This window comes from Castanea sativa, chromosome 9 (genome assembly GCF_040712315.1).
Source record: "Castanea sativa cultivar Marrone di Chiusa Pesio chromosome 9, ASM4071231v1".
Classification (NCBI taxonomy): domain Eukaryota; kingdom Viridiplantae; phylum Streptophyta; class Magnoliopsida; order Fagales; family Fagaceae; genus Castanea; species Castanea sativa.
Window position 1 is genome coordinate 34,828,355 of NC_134021.1, and position 24,824 is coordinate 34,853,178.

General features: G+C 36.0%; 1 protein-coding gene across 7 annotated transcripts in view; it reads right to left on the bottom strand.

Annotated features, from left to right (window-relative positions):
- LOC142611023 (uncharacterized) overlaps nucleotides 1-24,427 on the bottom strand; it is a 40,998-nt gene extending 16,571 nt beyond the window's left edge. For 3 of the 7 annotated variants that reach the window (XM_075783027.1, XM_075783021.1, XM_075783028.1), the window contains exons 1-17: nucleotides 24,279-24,427; nucleotides 22,943-23,597; nucleotides 22,390-22,550; nucleotides 19,428-19,490; nucleotides 18,150-18,327; nucleotides 17,916-18,025; nucleotides 17,704-17,799; nucleotides 10,800-10,923; nucleotides 9,159-9,226; nucleotides 4,024-4,110; nucleotides 3,748-3,900; nucleotides 3,557-3,652; nucleotides 3,359-3,418; nucleotides 3,155-3,276; nucleotides 2,976-3,063; nucleotides 235-339; nucleotides 39-143 (exon numbers count right to left, since the gene is read on the bottom strand). In XM_075783027.1, coding sequence (XP_075639142.1) covers nucleotides 39-143; nucleotides 235-339; nucleotides 2,976-3,063; nucleotides 3,155-3,276; nucleotides 3,359-3,418; nucleotides 3,557-3,652; nucleotides 3,748-3,900; nucleotides 4,024-4,110; nucleotides 9,159-9,226; nucleotides 10,800-10,923; nucleotides 17,704-17,799; nucleotides 17,916-18,025; nucleotides 18,150-18,327; nucleotides 19,428-19,490; nucleotides 22,390-22,550; nucleotides 22,943-23,183 — 1,857 coding nt within the window. In that variant the 5' untranslated portion in view covers nucleotides 23,184-23,597; nucleotides 24,279-24,427. The other 4 variants (XM_075783025.1, XM_075783024.1, XM_075783026.1 and 1 more) reach the window with 4 other exon arrangements.
- Between the last annotated feature and the right edge of the window lie 397 nt (nucleotides 24,428-24,824).

A 24,824-nucleotide genomic window follows, 5' to 3' on the forward strand; every position in this document is an offset into this window, starting at 1 on the left:
ATTCATTAGAACAGTTAATAGAAGCTGTGATCTGTCACCTGAGAGTAAGACTTCAGATTTGTAACAATCTTTCTTACAATAGCAACCAATAATAGTGAATGATCATGGATTCCAAGAAGCTCAGATAGTCGAGCATATAGTTGCTGTTAAAAAACATCCAGGAACATGAAGAGGGTTGAACTCAACCAAAAAGAAAGGAAAAAAAGTACGGGTTTGAATTTCAAATTCACTTACTTTGGAAGAATGCAAGGCATAATCACCAACAAAAGATTTCCTAAAATGTTGTAAAAAGGTAAGAATTGCACAATCAAGCCTTTGCTTGCTTAGTTCACCATACCTCTGCCAATGTCCAAGGAATAAATAAACATGATATATAACAAACAAAGGAAAAAGACAACCAGATGTATTTAAGAAAGAATCATCCACTTTAATGTGAAAAAATATAAGTTTTACCTCTCAAAATTTAAAAGGAGAATGGAGACAGATTGTCATTAAAAGAAAATTTTAAAAAGCAAGTAGTTTTATACAAATCAACAAAGCCTTAGTTTAAACCATGTGGTGATGCACATGATCTAAAAGAAAGTAAGAATTGAAAATAAATCATTAAATGCAACCCTTTCGAAAAAGGGTAATGATTAATTGTTTCAAAGCCTACAATAAACACCAAGATTACGTGGGATAAAAGTTATGGAACAGTACACAGGTGATTTACTTATTCTGTGTACTATTTCAAACCCAGCGCCAATGTCACAATGTATCTGTAGCCGTATCATTGTATAGACCAAAACATCAATCAAAGGAGATGCAAATGGTCTTGTAGAAATTTGTGACGACGTGAGGGAGAAAAGAGGAGAGGAGAGAACCTGAGAGTTTATGTGGTTCATCCTTTTGACCTACATTCATGGACAAGAGCCCAAAGAGCTACAATATCATTCACTTTTCTTAACAATAGATTATAATGGAATCCATATTTATAATAGAGATTAAACACAAGATTCAATGGTAACTTGAATTTGAATTGCGTATTAATTGCTTCAATCCCACAACATTCTCTAGCAATCAATCCCTTAATTTACTAACCAATTCCATGTTTTTTTTTCCTGGTAATCAACACTCCCTCTCAAGTTGTGCATTAATCTTTGATGAAATGAATAAGTTGCAAAAATTGCATACAAATCTTGAACTATCTTCCAAAGTTTTGGACTTTTATTTATAAGAAAATTAGCCAACAACAGTGAAATTTGGTATGAATCAATATAGGTGCTTAATGTGATGAAATCCTTTGCTATGAAGGATGGTACTAGGAGTGAGAATTGCATAGATAAAATATTTTTTGATAGGTAAATAGTGGATAGGGAAAGGTGTGATTAGAACCATGAACATCAGACCCATTGAGGGTGCTATTACCACTGTGCATCACTTTCTCACTAGAATTGAAGGTGACAATAGCAATAACATTATTAGCAGCAGAAGAAGAATCCAGCAGTAAAGCATACTGCTTTGAGGATTAAAAAAAGAAGGCAACTAACAAGGTAGAAATCATGTCCACTCTCTCTCAACAGAAGCATCCTCACCTCCATGCTTTCTTAAGAGGGGAGGAGGTGCCAATTGAACAACAACTCGGCCACAACATACATCACACTCTTCATAACAAAGAAATCGATACTAGTATCCATTATCTTTCAAGAATGGATTATATGAAAAATGCTCACTACAAAATTTATAAGATGACAACCAAGTAACAATTCCAAATTGCAACAAGCACTCTGATGCAGCACACAATAGGAAAATAGAGATAAAAGAGGAACAAAAGGAACAACTGGACAATCCCCAGGCTTCACCACCTAGAACCTACCTACAAAATCTAGGCATCACCACCTAAGGGCGTTTGATGCAGATTGGTTAAGGGAGAATAAAATATTTTAATATTTTACATTGTTTTCTCTTTCCTAGTGGAATTAGGATTTATTTGCTTTTACAAGGTCAATTAAAATCCTTTTCCTAGTTGAATTAGGATTTTAATTGTTTTTCTTTTCCTAGTTAAGTTGTTTTTCTTTTCTCAAGTAGAAGTAGGTTTATTATTTCTTTTTCTAAAAGGAGTAAGAGAAATTCTATTCCTATAAATACTCTTTATAGAGAGGTTGATTAATGGTTATTATGTGTTGATTAATAAAAGTTTGTTAGAGATGTTTTCTCTATAATTTTTCCTACTAGCCTAGTGTTCTTATGGAACTTAGGTTTCGTGGAAGAGTTGTAGTAATTGTGTGTTGCAGATTCTGCTTCTACACGCCTACGCTGCATCAGCGTTTGGCATCACCACCAAACAGATAGAACAAAAGAGGAAAACAATTACATAATCTCCAAATGTCAAGTCCAAATTCGAATTAGTCTGTACCCAAGAAGTTTGTTTATGACCTGGTAGTACATTATTGTAAAATTTTGGGCTTCACTAAGATCTTTTGAGTCAGACCAGCTACCACCTTGACTTTATGCAGAGACTAGGGATTAGAAGAAGTTTCAAACTATGGATTATTAATGAGGTCAGATAACAAAGGGGTATCATCAAGATTATCATATACTTCATATCGTCCTACAATTCTGACTGGTCAAGCAAGTTACTTTAGACCGCATATTGACTCCTGAAATCATATTCAGACCTCAAACAATAGGCTTTATCACAGTACTAGTAGAAAGTAGAAACAGGCTCAGATACAACTTGATATGGGCAACGCATGATTAATAGACTCCAATTACGAACCCGAGATATCCCTTTACAACAACGATATATGAGATAACTATTTAATATAAACTTGTAATTCCTAATACAAAGATGTCATGTTAATTTTTATAAAAACATGTCTAAGAAGGAAAAAAGGATATAAAATGCAACAATTCCACACCCTAAAGATTGCATGTTCAAGTTGCACTGAAAATATCTTAATGCAAAAAAATGCCAACTTAGTTTAATGACATACCTGACTGTGTAACCCGCTGTCTGTCACATTTATCAACTGCCAAACACGAGCTGAAAGTTCTGCATCAAATACTTCTTGCAATTCTCCACTGGATTAGAGAAGCAAAAGGGCCTGATGAGATACACAATTCTCTCTGAAAGCCATAATTGTAAATTTGTAATAAGCAATAAAAATGTAACCTGAAGCCAGAAATTTGCTTAGTCTTAAGAATGGCAGCAACAATATGTACAATCCAAGCAAGTTTGACTTCGGCCAAAGAGAGTTGAATGTTATCTGCACAGCATTGGAGGTTCGCTCCATCCTATACAAAGAAAATTACATGTAATATCAAATTATTGCAGAAAGGAAGAGAAAGTAAGGAAAGGGAGTATTCAATAGAGTACCATATACAATTGCAAGATAGGCTCCATAATCTTCATTATATACATACCACAAGTTTCATACTGCAATCATGCAAGAAAAGATGGTGTTAAAAGTCAAATTCATCAGAAATTTTTGAAAAAATTGGAAGGGTTGTTTAGTTTAACCAATAAGGAAACGTAAAACTTTTCAAAAGTATTCCTGATGTGTGTTTTCCAAACCTGAAATCTGCAAAGATAAGGAATGAAATCAAGTTGATCCTGAAGGAGCTCAACATTATCAAGTGGATCCTCAGAGAGTTCATCAGAAAATTCAGACTGCAGCAGATAAATGAAGCAAAAGTAATGTAAAAAATTAACTTAGTGAAAGTGAAAGCATTGCATCACTGCTAAAATTATAGCTGCTATCTCACCTGCAAAGAATCAAATCTTGATGAAATGAAACCTTCTATAATCTTGGGTGCATATTCATCCAGCAGGTTTGCTGAGTCGGTCTTCAAAAACCGTACAGATGTGACCAATCTTGACCACATCCCTAAAAGGTAATAAACACTGCTGCCAGCCCACTGGAAAAAGATAATGAATTCATCAATTCAGATGAGGAATTTCATTAAATCTATCCATAATAAAATCCAATTCCATCATTTTCTTCATAAAAAATACTCAAAAGTTATGGGAGATAAATGAACCTGCCAGGAATGAAGAGATTTCAGTGTGAAGTCTGCTACTAAGCGTATCCAATCAGTATAGCCATCAGCGTTAACAAGTTCTGATAACTGCAACACACATATTACCAATTTTAACCATCAGTGACAGGGCTCACCAAAAAATTAGAGAAAATGGACAATAATATAATAAAAGTCAGAAGCTCCCCTTATAGAAAAGTAAACCCACAATGAACCCCCACCCCCCCCCCCCCCCCCCCCTTTTGCTCCAAAATTTGGAGTGAATCTAATTCTAGGAAGCATGATCACTTCATTTGAGATGCCATATCCATGTCAGACACTTGACACGCTTGGAAACTTCCGCATGCGTGTCCTCAATGTGTCCTTTTAAAAAAAAAAAATGCAAGACACAGCCAAGGCACAAGAACAAGAAGAATTGGATACCCTTTTACAAAAAAAAAGAGAGAGAGAGAGAGCATCCGTGCTCTAAATATCAATAGTGCATTTGAAAATTAATAAATATCTTTATTCTTGGTTTGTATATTAATTTCTAAACATTCTTTAATGGTCACAGTTTTGCTTTATTATCCAATATTACTCTTAATTTGATGCATATTTAACATTATATAAAAAATAATATATATAGAAAATATAAATAAAAATATATTTAATAATTATTTAATAGACGTGTCCTGCCATACCCGTGACCTATTTTTTCAAAAAAACTCTTGTCAATATGTTGTACCCATACCCGTGTCAGTGCTTCTTATCTCTAATAGTCCCCCATTGAAACGGATTTGGAAGTTTTTCTGTTTGATTTTAAGCTCCATCATGAGATTCATGACCCCTTGTCTAAGATAACAGGTTGTGGAAGCTTTATTTTCTCTAGGTGTGCTTCCTATTAGAGAGTTATTTCTACTGTTTTTCTGAACTACGGTCATATCATATGAGAAAAGTAAGGTGACAATTGATTGTTGGACCAATGTGTACAGGATTGTTTTGCCCTTCAAAGGAACATCCACCAATGCATTGTATAAAATAAAATTAGAGAACTCCAAAATAGCTGAAAACATTTAAGACAACCATAGCTCTCACTAGGAAATCCCAATGCAAATAAAATGTCCCCCCCCAATGTCAGTGCATTAAATATTCCCCAATATGACATGTCTATCCTACTACAACTCAAAAAGGAGAATTCAACCCCTAGTTCTGCTTTCCCCACATCATCACTCAGTTGTAACTACCCAAGTAAAATCATCCTCAATCTTGAACAAACAAGAAATAGAATCAGCTTCATATCTTCCTTCATGCTTTACCCCTTCATCCCATGATAAAAACACCCTTCCAACAGTTCAATCATATAAAATACATCCAGCCCAAAAAAAAAGAGTTCCCCATAAGCTCTTGATGAATAATTGACTAATGGGACTACATCTTAGCCTCCTATATAGGTTAATGGCCAGCAAAAGTGCTTGTTGTCGTATATTTTGCTCACAACCAGTCCCAAGCCTAGAAAATGAGGATCATAGAAGGTTGACGGTCAATGTAAAATTTAGTCACTTTATTATGAATGGATTTTAACCTCTTTTAAGCAAACCATATTAACTTTGCAGCTATGCAAAAAATAAGATAAAAATATATATATATATATAATAAAAAAAAATCCTAGTAGGATATTAGTCAAGATCATGAAGACCTTGAACATTACTAAAAAAGATCTCAAGACTCATAGTCATATGAGCTCCAATCCCCTCTCTGCTAACTTCACTTCCCTCAACCGCCCTTTCCCTACTAATAACTTGATGTAAAACGTGACCTCCTGCTCCTCATTATCCAACCTCCTTGTTTCTTCATCCAAGAATATTGGCTCCAACCACATACCATCATTTTCAAGCCCCTCAAACGACATCAAAACCCAATGTAAAACAGCAACTTTAAAGGACAGTATTTTGGCTAAGTAATTCAATTCCAACAGATAAAAGTAGGTACACCCCATCTAACAGTCTGAAGAAACCCCTTAATGATGTAGTTTGGAAGTTAGATATTCTGCTTACTAAGAGGGCGTTTGGATTGGGTGAAAACTGAGTTATATAACTCAGTTTTCATCACCCATGATCCAAAACATGTGGGACCCACAAAAGAAATGTTGTTTTGGCAAGATTTTTATATCTTGATTTCATCACTCAAAACTCAAAAAATTGAGTTTGAGTGATGAAAACCAGAAACAAAAATTTGAATTTTCCAAAACATCAAACTTGAGTTTCAGGGGCAATGTAGTTATTTTGGTGAGTTTGTGGGGCCATGTGCAATGAGTTGTCACGTCAAGCATCAAGTTGGGCACATTTCTTTTTTCATTTCATTTCCTTCAATTCAGACATTCTCCTCCATTTTCACTTTACTCTTCTCCACAACCTTCTCTCTTACTCCACTCACATTTGTTCTTTTCCATTTCATTTCAAAAATCGGAGAATCAGAAGCTCTTGCTAAGCCAAAGAGAACCCATCTGTGCTCACTGCTGCTGACCGAAGAGACCCAAGATCTTCACCGGCGAGGCTTGCTCTGTCACCGGCGGGCTGTCACTCCACTTGATCAAGTTTGTAGATCTTCTCCCAGGTGACCACTATCTCTCTCTCCGTCTCCATTTTCCATGCCCATTGTCACATTTGTAGATGGAGGTGCAGACATGCTTTGGATGTTTGGAGATGGATATGTAGACTTCTGGTTTTTTATAAAGCTCATGAACTTCTTCTTCTTCTTCTTCTTCTTCTGAAGGTGCTGTTGGACACTGATCTTGAAAATCCAACGTGGGTCGTACTATGAAATTTAATTCCATGGAACTTAGATCTTTCTCAGAGAGAAACATCTGAGAATCAGACACACCAATGAATGAAAGTGACTTGAACTTAGAGAACATGAAGAGAAAAATTGTTAAAAACACACAGAATACCAACTTGGAATTGGAATAAAGAAAGGACCAAAACAAAAGGACAAGAAGATGAAAAAGACGAAGAAATCTAAAAACAAACTAGAGGGGACTGACAAGCCTAGACTCAGAAGAAACGTAATGCCAACAATATATTTAGAAAATCACTATCTATTTTTTTGTTATTTTTTTTTAAGTGATTTCTTGAAGCTTGTTTTTTTAAAGTGATTTCTTCACTTTTATGGGTTTTCTGATGGGAGAAGACGAAGGATTAGCCAAAAAATGAAGGATGATGGAGAGAGAACGCAGATAGGGGTGTTTTCTGTTCTGTGTAGTGTTAGTGGGTGGGCTCCACCATTTTGCCAAAAAGTGGAGTTAAAGACTGAGAGATGTAACTCAGTTTTGTAACCAAACAGAAATTGAAGAGGTATTTGAGTTATAGTGGGAATTGAGTTATGAGTTATAGGTTACGAGTTTGAGTTATGGGTTTTGAGATATGGGTGATGAGATATCCAAATAGGCCCTAATTGTCTCCCCTTCACAATCTTCAACAACTTCAACGACATAGAAAGGATCATGGAAAAAAGCACTACGCAAAGTTGCCCTCCCAAACATAAGCTACCAAACCATATCCCTCACTTTAAGTAACATGTAAACCCTAAATATTAACCACATTATCGGTCTCTCTAAAAGTCCACACTGTGGCAACATATCCAACGAAATCCTCCTCCAGCAACTAAAGGGCTCATTTCTTATGACTCGCTACCCAGCCTTCCTTTGTTTTTGTTGCATAAGCATTCTGACCAACAACTTCCTTTGATGGTTGTAAATCAGCTCCAACTTCATTATTACCTCTAGCAACAAAGAATGCAGACTGTTATGAATATGTATAAGTGAGGGATAATTTTGTAATATTGAAATTACTCACCTCTAAATAATATGTACTTGTGCCAATGAACTTCAGGTCAAATAGCATTTCCTAGTGTTTTACAAAGACAATCAAGGTTCGAACCCACTTAACATGTATCTAGAGAAATTAATATGTGTGTTTGGGTAAATTAATTAAACCTAAACTCATTTCCCAACGCACAACATTGTATCAGAGAACTAAAGCCCCTTTTCACAGCCAAAGCCATAACTTCGCTGTTACCCAACGCTGGCAATGAAATCATTCATCTTCCTAGGCTTTGGGGACCACACTCAAACACAGACCAATATAATTATACCCTCTCTAACGTCAACCTCACGACCACCAGTCGAGTCACATGACCTAAGCAGAATCGAATTTGATCAAGATTGGTAGGATGACTAAATTGTGACTGTCCCTACACCTCTGATAACTGTCAACAATGTGAACAAACCCCCAAAACTGGCACCAACTTCCACCAACTGGGCCAAAATGGCACTGAAGTTTTAGGAACATCATTCCAGTTCTTTTATTGGTAAGAAACAAATACACACCCAATCAGTCTTAAATCCACACTCATTTTTCCTTTTACAATTAACACTAGAAGAAAATTTTCATTTTACAACTTACATTGTTCTACTGATTTTCATTCAAGAAAGGTTGAAAACAAGAAATAGGTTCTACAACCACCCTTTATACGGAAACGTTACTACAATCCTGGGTATAGAATTTTCTCAGGGAAAAATTTAAGAAAAGAAAGTAGGTCAATTGTAAAGACCAGATATAGGCAACACGGTTCTGACAAAGTCCATCCAATAGACATAATAATAAGCCCCACCATAGCATAGGTTGTCCATCAAGAAAATTTATAATAACACATAACATTTTCCATCCAGCTACAATTTCAAGCATAACATTTAGGACATCTATATACTAATATTTTATAGAGAGCTTTGCCCCAAAATGAAGAAAGATATCCAGTGCCATAAGTTCCTTTTAATGATTACACTTTTCTCACACTTTCTCCTAACAATTTCCAAAAAATAACGCAAATATATGTCCATGAAATACAACATATAGAAGAAAAAAATGTTTTTTTCCTAAAAGAGAACAAACTCTTGATATGATGAACCCTAGGCGTAGCTTTTCAAATTTTTTTCAACTGGGTAGCTAAAATGGATATTATAAACACAAGCATCTTATAGTTATATATTCTTTTGAGATTAAGCAAATTACCAATCAACAAGAAGCAATTAAGCCAAGTATACAACATAAGGCACAACAGAAGTAGTTGAATGCATAATTGACTGAGCATATAGTCAAAGTCACCTGATAATTCACTTTAAAGCGGCCAAGCAGACGACAAAATGCATGATAATTGTCATGATCAGCAAGACCTGCCTCCAAACCAAAAAGGAACAAATTTCAGCAGGGGAGAAATGATTTATAAATTAATACAATCAATAAACTATTATTGTAGTATATAGAGCAATAAATGTTAAATATTAATGAAGTTTTAAAATGACCCAGAACAGCCAAAGTTTTAGAGTATCAATACATTCCAATTATGTAGATGAATTCTCCCAACTCCCCCCAACAATGCATGTTAAAGATCGTTATACTTATTACTGACATCATGATTAGGTTCACAATGTGCAAAAACTGACAATTACAATTTTCAAGATGATAAGTATTAAGAGTTATAGGAAACAAATAATTTTTCTTTGAATTTTTATGGGTGAGCTTTCCCAAGGCTCCTATTGCTCTGCTGGATAAAAATTTCAGAAATATATTTTTGGGAAAAGATCACTGGCTCAATCGTCTTGTCACATGTTTATGAAGCTTTAAGTAAATTCATCACATATTTTCCACTAGCTACAAAAAGGAAAATAACCGAGGAATTTATTCTTAAGAAAGAAATTTCCACCAATAAAACAGCAGTGAAACAAAGCATGTCCAAAAAGAAAAAAAGGATCAAAACATCATGGTTATTGTTGGAACAGTTTGTTTGCAACCATTCAGTAAGAATGACTTCTCTAATGAAATCAACAAGTATCTCCTCACAAGCAACAAGCCTACATCCCCCTTCCCCTACTTCCCTTTCCATCCCTTCCCTTGAGAGTTTACATGTTGGTTTTAAATCATCACATTTAACAAAGTCTTAACTGAATAATTTTTATGCTAACTATTTTTATTTAATAACATATGAAATCTTTCTAAGAAAGAACCCTTTGGACTTGCCTATCAACATGAAAAGAAAGATAAGGAAACAGAACCAGTGTACTGGAGGTGCATCTAAATTATGTAAAAGTAGAACAAACAAGAAGATCCAACAAACTAGAGAAGGAATGACCACCCATAGTAGCCATCCAATCGTACAACGTGCACAGAAAAATCAACTTCACTACCACCATAGGTTGTTCAATGCCTTTGAATTTCCAGTAATTCCTTTCCTTCCAAATGAACCATGTGACATAAAGATGGAAAAGTTGGAAAATCTGCGGTGTTTTGCTGTGTAGTAATCATATATTTTATTATGTTCTTCAGACATCTTTTTGCTACTGTTTTATATTTAGTTGGCATCTAGTGAACTTCTCTTTGGCATATGACCAATACTATTAAATCTCTATATAGTAGGAGAATAAAACTTGTGATTTAGGATGTCAAAGCATCTCTAAGTTCAATGTTTGATTTTAAATTATAAAATAAAATATTAATAACCATTGCAACATAATATAGAGAAAAACAAAACAGTAATTAATTGGTCCAGATACAAGAGATCTTCATCTTATCATGTAATTGAATCAATACTGGTTATTTCAATTAAAAAATTCAATTATCTTAAGTTTACCAAGTTGCAAAGTTGATTTTCCAAACCAAAAAAAAAAAGTTTCAAAAAATTTACTGCATAGTAGCATTCCACAGATAACGTTGAAATAAAGAAGTCAACACAAATATAATCCAGTTTACCAATTCCACTTTGCAGGATTTCTTTCGTGCCTGTCATTAAATGCGACAAAAACTTCAATCTTGTAGCGTCATTTATAAAAAATGATCGCCTTATAGAGGCTAGCCGCAACAAGCACTCCAAAGCCTGTAATTAAACATTAGGGCAGAGCTAAGAGTTAGTAAGGCAAAAAAAAATCAACTCACATTTTGACCAGAAAAGTTACAATTCAACCTCAAATAAAGAATTTTCACCAAAAGAATTGGTGAAAACATGAAAAAAGGGATCTGCTAACAGTTTAACATTTCACACGTTGAAAACCGGTATGAAAGATCATAGTAACTTATAGACTTTAACTTAAAATAAAACAAAAATAACGCTAAAATTTAAATGAGTTAAGTTTAATCCCAAAACTAACAAAAGATTAAATCATAATAAAATTATTTTGACTAAAAATATATAAATAGTCAGATATGGTCCCAAAACAAAACAAAACAAATTAATCATTAATTTAAAAACAGACACTAATTTGATCACTCCACAAGAATTACAAAGACAAGAACCAACTTTAGGTTACACTACACAAAATAATAAAGATGTGCTTATATGAACAAATCTATTTATAAAGCTTTAGAGGATATCTAATGATAAAAACATATGAGGAAATTCAAACACAAATACATAGATGGAGAGCTGGAGGGAAACTATGCTTTTAAAATTTGACTTCAGAAGGCCAGCCCAAAAAAATTGCAATTGTAATGCTGATAAAACTTGCATGCAATTCCTATGACAGTCTTATTTAATAAAGGGATAAAATGATAAAATAACAAGGGCAGAAATTCTTCATCATACGATATGGCAGATAGCGAATAAACACGTTATTGAGTACAGCAAAAAGAGGAAACTTGGAACAAAATGTTAGCAAAATGAGAAAAGCATGAATAGAAGCATACACCATTTGAAACGTGAGGTGTTCAACTATGGCATTTAGATCTGGATGGTTTTACTAAAGCATTTTTTCAAGCCTGCTGGAGCATAGTGAAGAATGACATCATGGAAGTCTAAGAGCAGTGTGAGTGAGCCCCCCTCAACATGAGATTCCAGAGGAGAATGCCCACAAGAAGACTCGAGGTGAGTGGGCTGTGGTCAAACAGAGCCAACCAGGGAGGAGTTTGCAGCAATGTATCATAGGGTGAGATCCAGCAGTAGTAGTGGTGGAGCCTTGCTTGTGCACGATCCACCTTGAATTCATGCCCAGGTGGCTGCCTCAGAACAAGCAACACTTCAAGCCCATTGTTCCTAGGGTCAACACTCCTCCTAGCTTTGGCAGTAGTTGGATGCCTCCCTCGATGGCAGGAAGGTAGTTCAAGGTAAAGGGGTCAGAGAGCAGATGGCTCAATGGGGATGAAGATGTGGTTAATGGAGTAACTGTAGAGGAGGAAGTTTATTAAAAAAAAAAAAAAAAAAAATTCTGTAAATTGGTGGGGTTCCCTATTGTGAAACATGAAGCTCAATGTTTGGCCCTGTTTAGCATACTAGAACAGGACTGCCTCAAGGTGAATGACAAAGAGGTGGCTAAGAGACCTGTTAAGTCAGGGACACGAGGCCTTAGGGAGTTTAAGGGGCTGATTTCAGATGTCAATTATGAGGGGGCCATTGCTAGGAGTAAGAGCAGAGACTCTTTGACTGATTTGGGGGGTGCTAGTAGTTTTAAATGACGATACGACTGCTTTCTTGGAATGTAAGGGGGCTTAATAATCCCCGGAAGAGAGAGGTGTGTAAGAACCTCCTAAAAGAGTGGAAGTGCGATTTTGTGTGTATTCAAGAAACGAAAGTTTCGTCTATTGATGGGGTCTTTGTTCGGAGTTTATGGGGTAGCCCGTTCACTGATTGGGCTGCTTTGGATGCTGTGCAGTCTTCAGGTGGGGTCTTGCTGATTTGGGATAAGAGGGTTTTTGAGAAGTTGGATATTAGTGTGGGTCAATTCTCTATCAGTGTATTACTGAGAGGAGGGGTGGATGATTTTGTGTGGGCTTGTTCAGGTGTGTATGGACCTAATGACAATGGGCAACGGCCTAATTTGTGGGGGGAGTTGTCTCAGGTGCACGCTAGGTGGCCTGTGGCGTGGTGTCTGGTAGGTGATTTTAATATTATCAGATATCCAAGTGAGAGACTTGGCTGTGAGACTTTCAGCCCCGCTATGCACGCATTCTCGGATTTCATAGAGAATAATTCCTTAGTTGATTTACCTTTAGAGGGGCTTCGTTCACTTGGTTTAGAGATTCCGGTCTTCCTCTATGTCAAGAATCGACGGGGGCCTTGGTCTCTCAGATTGGGAGGAGCACTTCGAGAATGCATCCCAACGGGTGCTTCCCCGTATTCTTTCGGACCTTGCCCTCTTCGAAGCTGGTGTTGTTCGGCGTGGTCGAAGTGCCTTTAAATTTGAGAACATGTGGTTAAAGGAAGAGGGCTTTGTTGATAGAGTTAAGCGAGATGGTGGGGTAGCTACGAGTTTTGAGGGCTCTTCAAGCTTCATCTTGGCCCAAAGTTGAAGGCTCTAAAAACGGACTTAAAAAAGTGGAACAGAGAGGAGTTTGGTGATTTGGCTTTTAGAAAGAAGAAATTGTTGACTGAGTTGATGGGGTTAGATCTGAGAGAGGAGCTAGTGGGTCTTTCTAGTGAGGATCAGATTCGGCGTCTCCATCTCAAAGGGGACATTGAGCACTTGGCTATTCTTGAGGAGACTTCATGGAGGCAAAAGTCGAGAGCCTTATTCGTGAAAGAGGGAGATAATAACACTCGGTTTTTCCATAGATTAGCAAACTCCCATAGAAATGCTAATCAAATTAAAAGGATGGAGGTGAACGGTATCCTTTATGAGGAAGAGAATGATGTTCGCTCTCAAATAGTCCTCTTTTACCAAGAGTTGTATAAGGAAACTGAGGTGGGGCGTCCTTCTATGGATGGGTTAGAATTTGCCCGTATTGAAGAGGGGGATCGGGTGTCTTTAGAGAAGGAGTTTACAAAGGAGGAAGTATTCCAGGTTCTAAAGGAGATGGAGGGGGATAAAGCCCGAGGTCGACGGCTTTACCATGGCCTTTTTCGAAATTGTTGGAGTGTCGTGGAAAGGGATGTAATGGATTTTTTTGAAGATTTTCATCGGCATGCTTCGTTTGAAAGGTCTTTAAATGCTTCGTTCCTCACTTTAATTCCTAAGAAGTGCAGTGCCGTTAACATTAAAGACTTTCGCCCTATTAGTTTGGTGGGTAGTGTTTATAAAATGTTTGTTGTCTAAGGTGTCGGCCAATAGGATGAGAAGGGTTTTGGATAATCTCATTTCGAGACTCGAAATTCGTTTGTTGGCGGAAGGCGGTCTGGATTGTGCTTATTGCTAATGAGTGTTTGGATAGCGAGTTGAAGAGCAAAATTCCGGGTGTGGTTTGCAATTTGGATATTGAGAAAGCTTATGATCACGTAAAGTTTGGGAGGCCTTGTTTTATTTGTTGGGCCGGATGGGTTTTGGGGAGAAATGGAGGAGGTGGATTAAAGCTTGCGTTACGTACGTTCGATTCTCGGTCCTTGTAAATGGTTCCCCCGAGGGTTTTTTTTGGTAGCTCTCGTGGGTTGAGACAAGGGGATCCGCTATCTCCGTTGTTATTTCTTTTGATAATGGAGGTTTTAAGTAGGTACATTTGCGAGAAGACGAGAGGAGTGTAATCTTATTCGGGGTTTCCGAGGTGGGAGTCGTGAATTCGTGGGGTGAGTATTTCCCATCTTTTATTTGCGGATGACACCATCATATTTTGTGAGGCCTCTATGGAGCAGCTTCTGTCTATTAGGCTGGTGTTGTCTTGTTTTCAGGCGTTCACGGGTTTGAAGGTCAATGTGGGGAAAAGCGAGATTGTCCCCGTGGGGGAGGTGAATAATCTTGATGCTTTGGCTAATGTGCTGCAATGTAGAGTAGGCAAATTGCCTATGAAGTATTTGGGGATGCCATTGGGTTCTTCTTTTAAGTCCCCCTTGATCTGGAATCCTATTTTGGAAAAGATGGAGAAGAGGCTCTCTGGGTGGAAGCGTCTCTATTTATCTAACGGTGGGAGGCTCATGTTAATTAAGAGCACTCTCTCATGTCTCCCGACTTACTTTCTATCTCTCTTTACTATTCCTAAAGCTGTGGCGGCTAGATTGGAATATATTCAGAGGAAGTTCCTTTGGGGGTCTTCGGAGGGGGGATTCAAATATCCTTTGGTGGCCTGGGATAAGGTGTGTATTCCCGTCGAGAAGGGTGGATTGGGGTTAAGAAAGGTGGTGTCGTTTAATCAGGCTTTATTAGGGAAGTGGTTGTGGAGATATGGCCACGAAGATACCCACCTGTGGCGTCGTGTTATTTCTTCTAAATATGGAGAGGGGCTTGGGGGGTGGAGGACTAGGGCTTGCAGGAGGTCCCATGGGTGCGACCTTTGGAGAAGCATTAATGAAGGTTGGGAGAACTTTTCTAAGCATCTTTCTTTTGTAGTGGGGGAAGGCACTCGTATCCGCTTTTGGCATGACAGGTGGGTTGGTGATGCTACTCTAAAAGTTCTCTATCCTGAGCTTTATGAGTGTTCATCGGTCAAGGATGCCTGTATCTCAGAAGTTTTGTGGATTCCAGAAAGGGGTACTGTTAGAGTGTGGAATATAACGTTTTATAGAGCTTTTGAGGATTGGGAGTTGGCGGCTTCGTATTCTCTTCTCCGGCTTATCCAAGCTCGTATCCCTCAGGGTAGTAGGAGAGACATCCTTTATTGGAGGCTCAAAGGGGATGGTATGTTTGATGCTCGGTCTTATTACCTCGCGATCCGGGGTGCTTCGGATTCTTGGCTTCCTTGGAAGGGGGTTTGGAAACCTAAGATCCCTAAGCGGGTGGCGTTCTTTCTGTGGTCTGCTGCTCATAGCCGGATTCTCACCCTGGATAACCTCATGCTTAAGGGTAGGCCTTTGGTTAATAGGTGTTGTTTGTGTTGCATGGATGGGGAGTCGGTTAATCACCTTCTTCTGCACCGTCACATTACCCACTCTCTTTGGTCTTCGATGCTTCAGGCCTTTGGGATTCCTTGGGTTATGCCAGGATCGGTGGCGGATTTGATCTCTTGCTGGCATCAGTGGCATGGAAAGGATAAGTCGAACATATGGAATTTGATTCCAGGGTGCTTAATGTGGACTGTGTGGTTGGAGCGGAATCGCCGTTCCTTTGAGGACAAAGAGAAGACCTTGTTTGAGCTAAATCTTTTATGCCAACGTAGTCTATTAGAGTGGTCTCGGTGTTGGGGGTTTACTAATTGTTCTTCTCTCTCAATGTTTATGTCCTCTCTTAGCTTTGTTCCCTAGTAGTTTTTCTCATTCTCTTGTTGTTCATCATCATGAACTTCTTGTATGACTTTCTTTTTCTCATTTATATAAGCTTTCTGATTACTTATCAAAAAAATATATATATATATAAAAAAAATAAAAAAATAAAAAAAAACTGTTGAGGAGGAAGTGTTAGAAGTTACCCCTTTGAGAACCTACTGTGGATTTGAGGAGTAATCAGCCACCTCTCATGAGAAACCCTCAAAGAGGGTAATGAGAAGGATTAAGGTGTTTAATAAAATCCTGGGGCTGTCCTATGATGGCTACAAGGAAGAGTAATGAGGTTTGCATCAATTGAGAGATGGTGGTGAGCTACTGGGACACAGAGAGGTTCCCACAGCAACCCATAGAGATGTGTTGAGAGGAGTAAGGGAGTTGAAAAATATGGAGTAGTCAGTGAACTATGATTTTAAGAGAGGAAGCAATAGAGATATTGGTAGGATGGAGAGGGCTCTACAGTTAACCTTATGAAGCTTAAAATCTTGTCTTGGAAATTTTAAGGATTAAACAATTATGATCAAAGGTTGAGGGTCAGAAACTCCTTGAAGAAGTGGAAAGGTGACGATGTGTGTTTGCAAGACAAAGTTGGAGGTAGTTAACAGAGCTATGGTGAGAAGCGTATGAGGTAGTCCTTTTGTAGATTGGGCCATATTAGAGGCAGAGGGATTTGGTGGAGAACGTCCAAGTCCATGTCCAGATTGAATAGGTCATTACATAGTCCAATAATCATGAGATAAAGTCCATCTCCAGATTGGATAAGTTTTTTATTTCCACTATTTGAGAAGAGCACTTTTCTAGGATCACTCAAAGTCGGTTGCCTCAGACCATCTTGGATCATTTTCCAATTCTGTTTGATGGAGGTAGTATGTAGTATTAATGGAGGTAAGACTCATTTCAAATTTGAAAATATGTGGTTAACAATAGAAGGGTTTGTAGATAGGGTTTGTAGATAGGGTGAGATGAAAATGGAGAGTTATACCTTTCAAGGCACACCAAGTTTCATTCTAGCTCAAAAACTTTGACCTTTGAAGTAAGATTTGAAGAGGTGGAATAGGGAGGAGTTGGGGGACGTTGAACACAGAAAGAAAGAGCTAAAAGAGATAATTGCAAAGCTGGATGCACTGGAGGAGCAAAATTGAAACTTAGTCCCAAAAATGCAAAATTTGTTCATTTGGTAGAACCCTAATAATTTCACTTTAATCCATATTTTAGGGGTCAAATGTAACAATTAAAAGTTTGTGGATTAAATTATGATAGGAAGAAACTAGAAAGGGTATCCCCCCCCCCCACATAAATCATCTGTGAACACCTTATTCAGGCATACCACTATGTAATAGTAAATGGGATTTTAAATGTCTAAAAGATTAGTCCCAACAAATTAACACCAACAAAAGTTTAATTACATATCAAAAAATTTATAATAATGAAAGTAAATTTAGATACTGCAACAGGATATAGCATAAGAACTTCTCTCTAGAAAGCTTTGAAATAATTATTCAAAAATAGGTTATTTTATAAAAGGGCTATAAAAATACAAACCTCTTTCGAAAAATGGCTTTGAGTGATTGCATAATAATCAAAAAATATTTGAAGTGTCGAGGGATCCTGAATAACTGGCCTCCAAGAAATTGGAATCTGCACACCACAAGGCAACAATAGCTTTAACTAAAAAGTACTAAAATAGAAAAACCGTAAAAGGCTAATGAGTTATATCAAGATCGTTTGCCTCAAAAAAAAAAAGTTAAATGTACCTGTACCATACCAATCTCATCTGAACTTTCATCAAAAGATGTCCCCATAAAATCAAACGATAAAACATTCAAGGATAGTGAAAGAACCAGTTCCTGCAACTTGCTTCCAACTTTTTTTGGGGGGAAGGGGGGGTGGATCAACAAAAGAAAAAAAATTGATACCACAATCAAATAAAACTTTTTAAAGAAAAAAAATTCAAAGATACCATTCTTATATAAAAATCAATGTATTACCATCATTTTTAAGTTGGTGCAGTGAAGTTAGAGATATCTGGAAAACTTGAAAAAGTGATTGATCCTTGAAAGAAATAGCTATCTTACGTTGAAGCATAGAAGGTAATCCAGAATTGGGCTGACAATTGATGAACCAAGATGAAATATTTGTAATCAAAACATCGACCAAGATCATTATCTATTATGGAAAAAGAAGAAAAATTTAACTAAAAGAATTTATATTAACAACCCAATCAGAAATTACACCTGTGACCCTAATTAAATAGAAACACAAGCTGCTTATTCACACAGAAAGATAACAAGAAGATACATTACGAGTCAAATGATACTCTGCCTGTGTGATGCTGAATGTCCTAATCTTTATACACAGCTAGTACCAAGCCCAAAAAAAAGTGGTGGGTGCGGTAAATTGATAGCTAGCATAAAACTTAGTCACAATGCATGAATGTGAACCCTTGCACGAGTGGTTTAACTCAAGTTAACAAGAGAGTATAACCTTCAATACGATATACTGATAGAAGAAGATACATATATTCAACCATGATTTAGTTCGGATTAAGACTTAGTCAAGTTGAGTTGAACTGAAATTGCAATAAAATGACATCTGTCAAGCTGTATAAGCAGAATATCAAGATTATAAGCAAGTAAGCAACCAAAACTCATCTTCATTATTAATTTCAGTGATAAGAAGAGCAACCTTGTCAAAGTACAACCCAGCTATCAACTCAACACATTCATATTACAAACTGGCTACAACTGAAAATGGAGAACAAGTGCCCAATTCTAGAAGAAAAATTATCACATAACAGAAGATAGAACAGAATTAGTTCTTTGGAAATTCAAGCGTTCCTCCACCCCCAATCAGTCAAAAACAGCCAACCAGCCAAAAAGGCAAGGACCCAATGAATATCAGATAAGATGCAGATTAGATTAGGGAAGAAGAACCTGCCAAAAGATGATCTTACATAAAAGCAACTCCTTTCAATAAATTTACATTGCTCAAAGCAACCTGCTTCCTCAATTAAAAGATGACAAGCATACTGTCTATAAAGGTGGTAAAACAAGAATTCTATCCTAGAAAAAATCCAGGTCACAGAAAATATATATATATATATATATATATATATATATATATATATAATAAGGCTACTGCCTCAGCACAAATGACATCATGAGATGTCAGAAGGAACTTCTCCATGTTTCAGAATTTGTGCTCTTTTAGAATAGCATAATTAAGTTCCCATTAGAAGATCTTAATCAGACATTTATGCTACTAACCTGATTCATCTCAGAAACAAGCTGATTCAATATCTTCAAACCAATTGCACAATGATATGGTGCCTGATGAAAGCATATAATTTGTAAGCAAGCATCTCTTTTCACAGATTCAATACAAATCACATATAAGGAGTTTCACTCCCTTCAGGCAAGGAATGAAAATAGAAAAGTATATATCAAAAGAAAAGAGCAACAGGCAAGGCATGAACTAGGGCTATTGTGGGATTGGTTGGGTGACAAATTTAAATTCTATCTTGTGGAATGGAATGCTGATTGTTCTCAAATAAAAAATGGTGGTTTGGGGTGAGGAAAGAGGGCAAATTTAATCAAGCCCTACCGGGTAAATGACTTTGGTGTTTTGTGGGAAGAAGACAGTCATTAGTGTGACAAATTTTTGCCCAAAATATGGGGAGAATTACGGTCGATGGTCCACTAAACAAGTTAAAGGTACCCATGTTTGTAGTTTATGGAAAAGTATTAGAGTGAGTTGGTAAGATTTGTGGAGAATGTATAGTTTGAGGCAGAGGATCATGCAACAAGGTGAGGTTTTGGCACAATAGGTGGTCTTCTATGTTCATTCATTTTATGCACATAATTATATGAATGGTGATTGAACATAGGTTAAGACATGAAACAACAATATTAGAGAATCAATTTGGTTTTATGCTTGGACAATCTACCATGGAAGCTATTTTCTTACTTAGACATCTAACAGAAAAATAAATAAGTAAATAATAGAGAGGCATGTCAAGATCTTCATATAGTTTTCATTGATCTTGAGAAAGCATATGATAGGATCCCTAGAGAGGTTACATTGTGGGCTTTGGGGAAGAAAGGAGTTCCTCTAAAGTATATTAAGTTAATCAAGGATATTTATGACAAAGTTGTAACTAGTGTGAGAACAAGTGGAGGAATCACAAGTGAGTTTCCTATCACTACATGTTTTCATCAAGGATCAAGAATCAATGTTAAGTCCATATCTCTTTGCACTGATGATGGATGAGCTCACTAAATTGATTCAAGAGGAAGTCCCTTGGTGTATACTTTTTGCAGATGATATAGTTTTAAATTGTTAGTGGATGAAACTAAAAGTGGCGTTAATGCCAAGTTAGAAATTTGGCAAGAAGCCCTAGAATCTGAAGGCTTTCATTTAAGTAGGACTAAAACAATGTACATGGAATATAAGTTTAGTAAAAGTAGAAACAAAGATAAAGGGGCAATAAAATTTGATGGCCAAGAGATACTAAAGAGTGAGAGCTTTCAATATATTGGATTAATAATTCATAAAGATGGGGAGAATGAGGAGGATGTGAATCATAGTATAAGAGCAGGTGGATGAAGTGGAGTGTGACCAAATGTACCTATTAAGTTAAAGGGAAAATATTATAAGTTTGTTATACAACTAGCTATGCTCTATGGTAGCGAATATCGGACTAAGAAGCAACATATCCAAAAAATGAGTGTAGCAAAAATGAGATTGTTATGATGGATAAGTGGGAATAGACAGAAAGATATGATTTGAATTGAGGAAATTCGCTTAAAGATTAGACCCCATTGATGGAAAGATGAGGGAAAGTAGCTTATGATGGTTTGGCCATTTTCAGAGGAGACTAAGCAATGACTTGGTAAGAAAGAGTGGGTTAGTCTAAGTTGTGAGAATATAAAAAAAAGGTAGAGGAAGGCTAAAAATAACATTAGTCGAAGTAATAAGAAATGACATGTCAAGGATAGAATGAAGGGAAAATACTCATGTGGCCGACCCAATCAAACTTGTCAAGGATTCATAGCTAACCCTAAATTTTAGGATTAAGGCTTTGTTGTTGTAATAATATGAATGTTAGGTTCAATGTGCAATCATATAATGCCGCTGATAAACATTTCCCTTATAAAAGTATTTGGTGTGCTAAGGCTTCTAAAAAAATTGCATTCTTTGTGTTGGCAGCAAATTACAAGAAGCTTCTAACTTGTGATAATCTCATGAAGAGATGAAACAATTTAGTAGATTGGTGTTGCATGTATATGAGAAGCTCTTACACAATGAATCATTTATTATTGCACTGTGACATTGCATATGCATTGTAGACTTTTTTCTTCTTAGCATTTGGGGCTCAATGGGTTGTTTTAAGGAGTGTAGTTGATCTCTTGTCTAGATGGAGGAATTGATTGGGTAAACACTCTTCTTCTATTTTGGATCTATTTCCCCCTATATCTGCTATGAACACTAAAGAAGATAGGGAAAGCAATGTATTTTTGAAGATGAGGAACCTTGATGGCTAAGTTAGAAGTAGTTTTTTACAAGATCTCTTTTCTTTTTTTCTTTTTTTTTTGATAGGTAAGTTTTTTACTAGATCATTGTTTGAATAATCCTTGGCTTTAGGTCTTTTTGAAGCTCATTCTCTGCAATTCTTTTGGCTATCTTATTTATACATTTGTAGATTTCAAATTCTCGAACATTTCAATTATAACTATCCTTCTTTCAATTCTTTAGGCTATCTTATGTATACATCATATACATGAGGAGGTTCCTATGCTTTAACATAAGTTTATTTATTTATCAGAAAAAGGCTGTAGGCAATTGTCCAACACTTGAATTTGAGTTTGAATATGCCTTTTAGCCCAAGTCAGAACCAGTAGTTTAGACCAAGAGACAATCTGATTACTAATTATCTAGATAATTAGTATCAACCCAAAAGACATAAATCAATGCATACAATTATTTATGACGATGATGACAAAATAGTGATACCATTTTAATAATGTAACCAAATTGTTATTATATAAAAAGTCCTATACTAACAACCTAACGCAACGAGAAAACAAATATGCCACAGAATTTAGAAGATAATGGTATATATTTCCTAGAAGCAGTCATTTTAAAAAAGAAGAAGGAAAAAAAAAAACAAAAAAAAACAAACAAACAAACAACAAACAAAAGTCAAAAAACAAAAAACAAATTCATCACCTGGCTTAAAAAGTTCATCGCCTCGTTAATCACCTCTTTGAATCTATCATCATCAAGCCACCCAAACTTTGTAACACGACAAAGTAGTTGGATTAGGGATCCAACCACAAAAGGCTCCAAGTCAGGTCCTCTAGTTGCCAGATAGTTTATAAGATAGTTTCCTTCAGACAAAGTGCAGTTCGATCAAGTTTGGAAATAATCAAGAGAAGAGGTTGAAAGAAACAATTTATGAAAACGGTGACTGTCAATGATAGCTGAAAGTCATCCACTCTCACAAATATTAAAGGTGAAACCCAAAAACTTCCCAAATGTCTGCTTCTGCCTCATTTATTGCTATTTTTGGTAGTATTAACCTTTAATGTGGTTTTGAATCAATAAAATACAGCAGTTAATATTGTGAATTGTAAAAATTAACCAACAGACATCATTACTTCATAAAATTTATAGAACAGAGACAAGAAAAGTCTCATCTAGAGGATAGAAGCCAGTCCTAGAAATTTCCTCCACAAGATATACAAATGCATAAATATCCGCAAGCAAACAAGAATATTACGAATATCAAGACGAAGCTGCAAAGGGAGGCTCTGCTCTGTCACTTGCTTCAATAGGCTCGAACTAGCCAGCATCAATGCATAAGGAGTCAATGAATTGTCCAGAATGTACTGACATTGTGAAATGTAGTCAGTGTTCACAGAAAAGCATTTCAGAGTTCTCTCAGCATGAGCTCGCTCAACGGAGTCCTGTGAATTGTAAAGCCTTTCACACAAAATTTCAAGGTGTGCCAAACTCTCCATTGTTGACAGCTTAAGAGGTGTTTCCCAGAATTCAAGTAATCAAGCACCCACCAACAAAGAAGTCAATTCTCTCGCCTTTCCCACGTATAACCAATATACATCTACACGTTTCATACCAAACGCATTTATATACTCTGAGATGGGGGCCAAAAAAAGGAGAATTAAAGGGAAATAATTATAGAAAAAGTGGTGGTTCAGCTCAAATATATAGATTGCAATAATTTTTGAAGAACTGAATTGAATATTACTAATACTAGAATGTAATGTTTACAGATGTACAGGACAATTTTTAAAACTAAATTGTTTCAATTACAAGAGATGCTCTAAATACAATGAGAACTCCAGATATAAGGCCCGTGTCAGAAAATTCCAACCGCTATAGCACCAGTCCAAAACAAAACGGCAGCATCAATCCTGAGATAGGAAAGGAAATGTTCAAAATTAAATATTAAACACAGTAGGACTAAAGCACATTCCACTAGATGAAATCCAAATAGATAATTCCACTTTTATAGTCTTCACCCACTTTCGGGTTTTTTTTTTCATTATTATTATTATTATTATTAGTCTTCATTATCTAAATTTATCAAACTTGTAAACAGAAAATGTTCATTTCATTTGTGACAATATACAAGATATTATACTAAGTTAAAATCAAATCTCCATCAATAGCAGTCAAACACTCCAGGATGAAAACCAATCTCACTAGCAGATTATCGAGAAACAAATTCAATGCAGAGAAAATATATTAACACACATAATTTCTAATTAAAATTCAAAATAGGTATTAACTTCTGCACCCAAAAAAAAAAAAAAAACCAATGAATCTTAAACCAACTATAAATCATATATCATCAGCACTATACAATTGAAGAAACCGACTGAGCAAATACATTGAGTGCGATAACAAAAATTTGTGAAAATTATACCAAATACAAAGACAAATTAAAATCAACAACGCAAAGATTTGGATACATATTTATACTTGGAAATGAATACACATACATAGAATTGAAGATTGAAATCAAAGAACAGAGATAGAAAGAAATTTCAGTAAGGGAATCGTATTCGCTAATCGGAACGAAGCTTTCTTACATGGATAAAAAGTAAAAACAGGGGCTCTGTGTTCAAATGGAAGCGTTCTTAGAGAGAGTGAAAGAGTGTATAAAATATAAAATAATGGGGTTTGGAAGTAGATAAGCAAGCTTGGAAGAATTGAAGATGCAATTTATTTTAAGTTTTTAACCCTCTCTATATATATATATATTTTTTTTTCCCGAATAAACCCTCACTATTTATTTTGATGATGTCTATAAAATATAATTAAATATATGAATTTTATTAAATATTTTTGCTGAATGAAATTTATTAAAATATTAAAAGTTCCTAGTGTTACTTTGGATTCGGATGAAATACTTGTCTTTGGCGTTTTTGCGTTTTTTTTTTTCTTTATTCACGCCGTGTATTTATGCTTATAAATAGTGTCAAGCGCATGAACAGTAATTTTTTTATTATTTTTTTATTATTTTTAATTTTTAACAAAATAAACAGTATCCAAACAGACTCTTAACAAGAAGATTAAATATAAATTTTCTTTTTTTTTGCACTTGAAAAAAAACCACTAAAGTCAGAATAAATGCC